Source organism: Priapulus caudatus, unplaced genomic scaffold (assembly GCF_000485595.1).
Source record: "Priapulus caudatus unplaced genomic scaffold, Priapulus_caudatus-5.0.1 Scaffold687, whole genome shotgun sequence".
Lineage (NCBI taxonomy): Eukaryota > Metazoa > Priapulida > Priapulimorpha > Priapulimorphida > Priapulidae > Priapulus > Priapulus caudatus.
In genome coordinates, this window is record NW_014577748.1 from 46,739 (window position 1) to 56,518 (window position 9,780).

The following is a 9,780-nucleotide window of genomic DNA, read 5'->3' on the forward strand; positions in this document are numbered from 1 at the left end:
TGGAGGCAACGCCACGTGGTTTCGTGTGCGAGCAACCTTACGCTTGGCGTGGGCCGGCGGCGAAATGTTGTTTTCCCAAACGAAGGATTTACGAAAGGATTTTAGGCGCCTTGTCTGATTGGCTGGGGGAATTTTGGGCAAGATGTCAGCCTCGCGTATGACTTGCTAGCAAAATCGCCCAATTATCTACCAAAAACTCCCGAAACTTCTGTAAGTGAGGGTTAAAGTAGTTTTTAGTATGTTTTTCTTTAAAAACAACATGGTTTCAGTGAATTATACCCAAAATATCAGCCGTTTCTTCACTGATTTGCTTGACTGAAGAAAAACCTTCAAGGACAAAAGAACAAACACCGCTTTTCTAAATCGTTTGTTTTGGTTTATGACCGCATATAGATAAGTATAAAGTTTTCTGATGTATTTTCCATGAAAGACACATATTTTACTCCATTATGTATAACCATATAATATACTATAAATCGCAATTCTTTGTGCAAATTCTGTTATTTTCATCGGAAGCTTAAGTTATGAGAGGGTTCTACCGTCGTTACTTCTTTAGCTTATAGTTCTAGCTGCCGAATTCTGTTTATGTTCGTGCCAGTGGTCCGATTAGTTTACGTTTCAGCTGGACCTCAGGTTAAGGACACTAGGCTACTACTACGACTACTAACGTACTAGTTAATTACTACTACTAGCGTCAACGAGTACGAGATACGTATAGCTCTAGTACTGTCGTAGCCCTAGTACTATAGTACCGTCGTAGCGCTCTAGTAGTGACTGTCGTAGCCCTTGCGCCTCGGCTTTCCTCGATCCTTGCGTAGAAGCACTACGAGTGGCTGTAATACGTACGTTAGCAATATTACGATGAGCCCAGACCCTCTCATAACTTTAAAGGATTGAGATGAAAATAACACATTTGCCAAGAAAGAATTGACAATTATATAGTGATTTATATGTTATATTCAATGATCGAAAGATATGTTATTTCATGGAAATACATCAGAAAAACTACTTATCTACGGCGGTCATAAACCCAAACAGAACATTTAGCAAATAGTGCGTTCGATTTGCTATCCCAGAGGCCCACCTGTGGTTAACCTAGGTACGAAATCGAACGGCATCTGGGTTAGGAGATAAACGAACGGTTTTTTGCGATGTTAACCCCAGCGTTAATTATCATTGGATTGCCAGTGACAAGGTAAAAAAAGAATAGCAATTGTTCCAATCTTTATTATTTAATGAATCTAAGAATGAGCGGCTGAGAGGATAGAGGATAGACTTCTATAATATGTATTTATTGCTCTCCCTTTTTACTTCTTCAGAAATTATCTTGTACAAATGATGAAAACTGCCACAAAAAGTAAATGAAGGGGTGCGTGAGGTTGGAGGCGATGTGTCCGCAGAGAGTAAACAGTCGATGGCGTGATGCCACTCAGGCGCGTCCGTGGAGGGCAGAACACGACGCAGTCACATGTCACACTGCTCATTGCATTGCAGCACTGATCCCCGCAATTGAATATTCGTCGCCATGCTCGTGCCATGGTTGCAATGCGATTGTGGGAGACTTCCCCCCAAGTGAGCCACCTCGGCGGAGCCGCTCACTTCATTCTCACCCGGGTTGACCCGGGTAACGGGAAAAATACACGGTGACTGCCAAAGCGAACGTATTTAGGGAACTGGCCGGAGTAGACCCAGGTTAACTTCGGGAGCAAATCGAACGCACTAAAATGGGCGTTTTATTTGTTCTCTTGTCAATGGCCCCAAAGCAAATCGAAGCAACCAATCACAAGGCGCTATATCTTTTGCTGATGTGTATACCGTGTTGCGAAAAACACAAGTTCGCTGGCCGGCGAATACTGCCGAGCACGTGGTGGCGTGGCCCGTGCCAGTTTTTTACATGTAGCTAATCTTGTAGATACTGTCTGGCAAAGCAGCCGCACGCAACCAAATTCACTCGCCCCTGCCGCGCCAGCGCGCAACAGCAAGACAGCAGCCAGCAAATGCCCGCCGCGTAGCCGAGCCCGCGTGTAGGTGTGACGAAGAATCTGCCGATGTTCACGCTTTCCTGCTATACGGATGTCGCGCCCCGCCCGCCCTCCTTACGGCGCCGAATTCGTTATAGCGGGCAGCGCGAAATGCTAGCATTACAACACACCGCTGCTCGTCGCGTCGCGGCCAGTCCCCGCGGGTGGAAGTGCGCAGGCTTAACGCCGCTCTCTGCGGGTTCGTGTTTTTTGGCGGAAACAACGCTGATCTTCTGCGATCCGCCTGTATGTCTTTGATTCGTCCTCGTTGTGGATTGTTGGTTGCCTTTTGTTTTGTTCGTGTGGGTTGCTGCTGTTTGATTACCATACTAGGGTCATTGGCGTGTATGGATATTTAGCCAGCCCCATCATATTGTTGTCGCTGGGATGGAGCTAGTGACGAGTAGGATCGTCTATTCCGGGTACTTATATCAGTTCCCCATAAGTGGGTACGTAATATGTAATCTATTGGGTCTATAGATCGTAATAATTGTTGGATATTATATTTTAGGGTGTAACTTTTGGTTCATTCTGTGCCAGTTGTATATTTGGCAAGTCGAGGGTGGTACATCATCATAGCGTTGGGTGTGCATCCTGTTTGAATCCCAATGTCTTGCAGTCTTGGGCTCGTTACTAGTTTGTCGAGTATTGTAGCTCACTTGTTAGGCCCTTGGGCCTATACACGTTTGTGGCCATATTATCTCTTTTTTTTTAAATCTTATCTCCGAATAATTCAAATTTCTTTCATATAAGCGTTGCCTGGACGGTAGGTTTATGATTTCAGGCAGTGAGATAATATCTATTTATATTAATGAACGTATGCCATATTAATATGGCTTCTATAAAGTTATGGGACTTTCGTCTATCATGTGTGCTGTCTATTCTTTTATCGTCCGTCATTCCTATCCATCTCTACTCTCCGAAAACGTATTCATTCTGTTGTTCTTTTTTGTGTTATTATTGTTAACTCGCGAACCACTAAACCGTTGGTGTTTGGTTAATTATAGGTTGATAAGTTGATTAAGGTGCTCATATGTTTAGGCAATGAGCCCTATTTTGAACCAGCTAATTATAACACTCCTTTGTGAAGTGCCGTCCCCGATTGCGTGTGAATATTTAACCTCAATATAATTTTCTTTTGTACGCGCTCCGCCGCCAACCGTGATTTGTGGCGCCGCTAATAGTCGTGCCTACAACTTTCAAAATCCTGGTACGCCTGTCTCTCTAGCGCCTGCTGGTTATATTGATTGAATATTAAATATTCATATATTTTTATCAACATTACCCTTGCCGATATGCTTTTCTTTGTTTTATAAAAGAGAGGAATATTAAAGTGAGAGTCTCAGTAATTGCCTCTAAGATTTGGTTTGCTGATGCATATCGTTTGTTACTGATGTCTAAAAAAATTTATTATGCGTGATCGGTGTAAACTCGTAGATAGACGTAAGAGTTCGTGTAAACGGTGAACAACTTGTAGCTTTATTGTAAGAACAGCGGTTAGCGAGTAGCATACGCACATAACCAAGTGACGGTCCGGGTCTTCCTTGTTTGCTCTAAAACTGTATATGTATGTATGTATGTATGTATGTATGTATGTATGTATGTATGTATGTATGTATGTATGTATGTATGTATGTATGTATGTATGTATGAACGGGAACCTTTAGATCGGTGTTTTCCTTTTTATTTTTGAGTTTCCCTCCGGTAATTTCACTTTACCGGGAGATTTTGTTCCGAAGCTTCCAGGCTGATTCCAAGTAATGTTTCACGTGCTCTACCCAATCCCCATAACATCTATGTTCATTTAGCCCCAAGATGGTAAGCATCACCTGCCTTTCCTCCAGCTGTGCAGGGGTGACCCCCACTTCTTGGAGCCTGTCCCACATGATCTTCCTTAGGTGTTTGTATGCCGGGCAAACTAACAGGAAATGCTTGAGGTCTTCTGGTTCTCCCTTATTGCACACAGTGCACAATTTTCTTCCCCTAACCATCTCCTGGTTCCTTTATTTACGGGGAGGCATCCCGCTATACATTGGTACAGCAGCTTACTGCCGATTTTATTATTATTGTAAAAGGTTTCTTGTTTATGAAATATTTTCCCTTTATATAGCTCTAGTGTGCTTTTATTTACCATCCCCTTTCTCCATCTGACTGTGCTGCCTTTTATAATGATTTTCTCCACCGTATTGTTCCATGATTTGCTGTTTTCCCAGTCTCTATTTATCAATAACTGTTCTTCGTCATACTTTCCCCCCAGGAATTTTACTCGTCTATTCCAATCCGATGCAAAATTTCCTGCACTGATAGCTTCCGCTATTCCCTTGCATTTCCTCTCTTTATCCATATAATTTAATCTCCCTAAATATTTAAGTTTGCTCTTCGCTTCTCTATCCTCAAACGTGGACCATCCAAGCTCCCCCTTTATTGTTTCAATACCCGCATAAGATGGGGCACCTAACAGTTCCCTGCCAAGCTGATTTTGGGTGTTTTCAAGGGCTTTGAGAGCGCCTGTACCTTTTTTCTTATCCTTATATATGATTATGTCATTTCCATAGGTTAGGGCAAGTACTGCTACTGTCTTCCACAGTTCTCTCGCTACCCAGTAACTGCTGCAGCTATAGTATGCCTTCGTTGCTATTATCCCTCGGTATTTCCTTGCCTTTACTCGCACTTCACCCTCATGTAGTTCGACACAGTTTTCTATGTTATTGTTTATTTTAATACCTAGGTATGTGTATTCGTTAACGGTTTCTAGACTTAGCCTCCCTAGTTTGAAATTTACATCCTCATATTCCGCCTTATTTTTATTGAAAATCATGGCTTGAGACTTGTCTTCGCCGTACATCATTTTGTAGTCTTCTGCAAAGCCTGCCGCCATCTAGTAATTCCTGCAGTTCCCTTTTATTATCTGCTATCAAGACTGTAGTGTATAACCCATCCAGATATTTAGTGTTCCAATTGATACTAATTACAGTCGGTAGATGGAGTTGGTGTAGGAGATGAGGGATTGAAATCGAGGCTCTTATTATGGCGGGTAAATAAACAGCAGTAAGACAAAGCAGTGTTATTTGTTTAATCTGGAAATATAACACAGTAAACGTTACATATGGCGACGAGGATAAAAAATTAAATTCGACTGACAACTCAAGCTACAGCTGACGTGATGTCTTCCCTGAAACAGCTGGATATAGGATTATTTCCTGAGTTTGATCTGGCGGGAGATCCTTCCAGTGTTGGTCCCAGATGGCAAAAGTATTTGAAAGCCTTCAGGCGGTACGCTAATGCAAAAGGTATCACTGATGACGGTCAGAAAAGAGACTTATTGTTGACATGTGGGGGTCAAAGGTTACAAGATTTATATGACACCCTACACCCAGAAGACTCCGAGGAGGAAGAAGAAGGGATGGAGAGACAACTGTCAACCAATCTGCTGGTGAAACAGGAGATGGTGGAGGTGAAGGAGCAGCACCGGTAGTGGTGAGAAACAGGTTTAAAGAGACCGTTGAAATATTGTCAAAGCATCGTGTGGTTCAAGTTAACGTGCCGTTCGAGAGACATATGTTTAAGAGGCTACTGCCAGAGGCAAATGAGCCTATAAGCCGCTACATCACACGGTTGAGAGAGAGAGCTGCCAACTGCGAATTCATAGATGAGGATGACCAAATCAGGGACCATATTATCCATACATATGGGTCCACAAGTCTGCGTAGGAAACTCCTACAAACCGGAAAACAGCTGACATTGGCGAAATTGCAGGAGATTGCTTGTGCCTATGAAGCTGTGGAGACTCAGTTGGAAGAAATGTGTCCAAATGAGACTGTCCATAGAGTAACGGGTAAACCGCAAAGGGATAAACCGATTAAAGGTGAAAAGGACCGGGTGTATCGGAAAACACTGCGACCATCCCAAGGTGTGTGTTATAGATGTGGACAAAGCGGACATTACGGCAAAGATGTAACTTGCCCGGCTAAAGGCAAACAATGTCGTAAATGTTCGAACTATGGCCATTATGCAAAAATGTGTAAATCTAGTGACAAGACGTTGGACTCCTGGAAGCCGCCGAGCAGCGTGTAAATTACGCTGAAACGAACCCAACAGAGGAAGATGGTGACCATGAGTACACATTTTGTGTAAACGGTAAAACTGACTGTGACAAAGTAGAAGTCCAGTTGGGAGGGGTACCAGTGAAAATGGTTATTGACTCTGGTGCCAGTGCAAACATCATCTGCCAATCTTTGTGGGAGCAGCTGAAAGAAAAGCGGATCAAGTGTGCGTCACAGAAATGTACGAAACAACTCTTCGCATATGGATCTAAAGTTCCATTACCTGTAATTGGTACATTTCAGTGCACAGCAGTCGTGCAAAATACACAGGTGAATGCAGAGATCATGGTTGTGAAAGGAAGTGGACAGCCATTACTAGGGAAGAAAACTGCAATGCAACTCGGTGTGCTGAAAGTGGGACTGAATGACACAATAGCAAGTGACAGCATTGAAAAGAAATTTGAAAAATGCTGTACAGGGGTTGGTAAGCTAACAGATTACCAAATACAACTACATATCGATGAGTCGGTACAACCAGTGGCTCAACCTGTCAGGAGAGCTCCATTTGCGCTCCGTGACAAAATCTACCAGAAACTGGAAGAACTGCTTAACATGGATATCATCGAGCGTGTAGAAGGGCCGACGCGCTGGGTAAGCCCATTGGTGGTAGTACCGAAGCCGAACGGGGACATTCGAGTGTGTGTCGACATGAGGCAAGCAAATAAAGCGATCATCTGTGAGCGCCACTACATACCAACCGTAGATGTGGTGCTACATGAGATGAACAACAGCAAGGTATTCAGCAAACTCGACGTAAAATGGGGATATCACCAAGTGGAGTTGAACCCGGAATCACGTGACATAACAACGTTCGTGACGCATGCTGGATTATTCCGGTACAAAAGGTTAATGTTCGGGATATCGGCAGCACCAGAGAAATATCAGCATGTCTTAGAACAGGTTCTGGCCGGATGCGGGGCCAGTAACATTTCCGACGACATTATCGTTCATGGAGATACACAAGAAGAACATGATAAATGCATGCTGAGTGTACTGAAGAGATTGAATGAGCGTGGACTGACTTTAAATAAGGACAAGTGCAAGTTTAACCTGACACAGATAGAATTCATGGGACTTCTGTTGTCAACCAGAGGTGTGGGTCCAACCGAAGAGAAGGTCAGAGCCATAGTGGATGCTAGGGAGCCTGAAACCGCAGCGGAAGTACGTAGTTTCCTGGGCCTGGTCAACTTCAGTGCAAGGTTCATCCCGGATTTTGCTAGTGTGAGTGAACCGATGAGGAGACTAACCAGAAAAGGCGAAGAATTCAAATGGGGCCCGGAACAGACCAAGTCGTTCAAAGAACTGAAACGTCGGTTGGCCAATCACGAAACATTGGCTTACTTTAGACAAGGGGAGAAAACACAGGTCATAGCGGATGTCGGTCTTGGCGGGATACTGGTTCAAATACAGGACGGAGAGCCCAGAGTTGTGAGCTATGCCAGCCGCAGTCTCAGCGATGTAGAGCGCAGGTATTCGCAAACCGAGAAGGAGGCGCTAGCATTAGTGTGGGCATGTGAGAAGTTTCATACGTACTTGTATGGCATCACGTTTGAACTAGTTACAGATCACAAGCCTCTGGAAGTGATCTATTCAGCCAGATCGAAACCATCTGCTCGTATCGAAAGATGGGTATTACGCTTGCAGCCATACGTGTTCGATGTCGTGTACAAACCGGGGAAGAATAACATTGCTGATGCGTTATCTCGGTTAACACAAGTCACAAAAGCACAGAAGAACGTGGCTGAAGAATATGTCCAGTTTGTCACTAAAGCAGCGACACCGCGAGCTATGACGACACAAGAGATCGAAGAAGAGTCAGCCAGGGATGCTGAACTACAGGAAGTGCGACAATGTATCAGTCTGCAGAAGAAATGGGAAGATTGCAAGTCAGCAGGCTACAAACATTTGCGAGATGAACTATGTGTTGTTGGCAATGTAGTGCTGCGTGATAGGAGAATCGTCCTGCCATGTAAACTGCGACCATGGGCGATTGAACTAGCTCATGAGGGGCACCCAGGCATTGTGGCCATGAAGCAACTGTTGAGAACCAAACTGTGGTGGCCGAATATCGACAAAGAGGCTGAACGCCAATGCCGTGCTTGCCACAGCTGCCAACTTGTTGGTATGCCCAATGCACGTGAGCCTATGTCGCGAACAACAATGCCCAAGGGACCGTGGAAGGATGTGGCAGTGGATTTTCTTGGACCGTTACCAAATGGAGTAAGTCTGCTAGTAGTGGTAGATTACTATAGTAGATACTTTGAAGTTGCATTCATGAGGAGCACCACCTCTGAGAAAACAATTGAGGCACTGGCGGAAATGTTTGTGACACACGGTCTCCCAGTGACACTCTCATCTGACAACGGGCCACAGTTCAGGTCTGTTGAGTTCAGGCAATGTTGCAAGGACAATGGCATCAAATTGTGCAATGGCACAGAGAGAGTACGCTGACCAGAGAGGGAAGGCACAGACCAGTACCTTAATGCCAGGCGAAAGGGTACTACTCCGAGGGGAGAAGGATAATAAACTCTCGACAACGTTTGAATCTGAGCCTTACACGTTAGTCAGCAAGACGGGGAACAAAGTTATTGTTGAATCACCACAAGGAGTGAGGTACGAAAGAAACAGTTCTTTCGTAAAGAAGTACAACGAGCGACCAGCTAGCCCACTCGCCGAGTATGATGAGGACAGCAACATCGTACCAGATGAGATACCGGAGGAGGGGAATCCAGCAACTGAAGCTCCAGCAGAAGTGATGACCCCGAAGAGACCTGTGCGCGTGCGAACAGCACCGAAGAGATTTAAGGAATTTGTTGTGGGCGCAGTTCAAAGTGAATAGTGATTTTTGGATACTACTCGTTCCATTGTTTGGTTGTAATACTGATCTGCATGATGAGTCAAAATGACTTTGATACAAGGAATAGTTTACACAGGGAAGTTTGAACAGTAGTTCTTTTCATTGTTGAGAAATGTTTTCAATATATACGGATATAGAAATACATTCATATATAGATAATTGTAATGCATGTGAAATCATTAATCGTGTTATAATTCTGATCCGAGGAAAAGAGGGATGTAGTGTATAACCCATCCAGATATTTAGTGTTCCAATTGATACTAATTACAGTCGGTAGATAGAGTTGGTGTAGGAGATGACGGATTGAAATCGAGGCTCTTATTATGGCGGGTAAATAAACAGCAGTAAGACAAAGCAGTGTTATTGGTTTAATCTGGAAATATAACACAGTAAACGTTACAAAGACCACATCATCAGCATACAGCATCCCTGTGGTTATTTCCCTCCCTACACGTAGTTCTTTATTTTTCCTTTCTAGTCTATGAGATAGCTCTCTTATATAGATGGCAAAGAGCAACGGTGATAGTAAGCATCCTTGTTTGATCCCTCTCGTGGATTTAACCCAACCTGATTCATATGGGCCTAGGCTAGCCTTAGACTCATTTCCCTCGTACATGGCCTCTATTAGCCGGCTAAATTTGTCGCCTAACCCAACTCTTCTGAGTTCACATAGTAGTTTGCTTCTATCTATCCAGTCGTATGCTTTTTTAAAGTCTAGGAAAGCCACATACAGGGTTTATTTCCTGTATTTTGCCCTTTGTATGCTTTGGGTCAGAATATAAATGTTGTCGCTTGCGCG

General features: G+C 43.9%; 1 protein-coding gene across 1 annotated transcript; it reads left to right on the forward strand.

Moving 5' to 3' along the window:
• Nucleotides 1-5,184: 5,184 nt before the first annotated feature.
• On the forward strand, nt 5,185-8,575 carry LOC106812790 (uncharacterized protein K02A2.6-like). The gene is made up of 3 exons (XM_014816765.1): nt 5,185-5,492; nt 5,732-5,931; nt 6,078-8,575. Exons 1-3 carry the CDS (start codon nt 5,185-5,187, stop codon nt 8,573-8,575), a joined length of 3,006 nt encoding a protein of 1,001 aa, XP_014672251.1.
• Nucleotides 8,576-9,780: the final 1,205 nt, after the last annotated feature.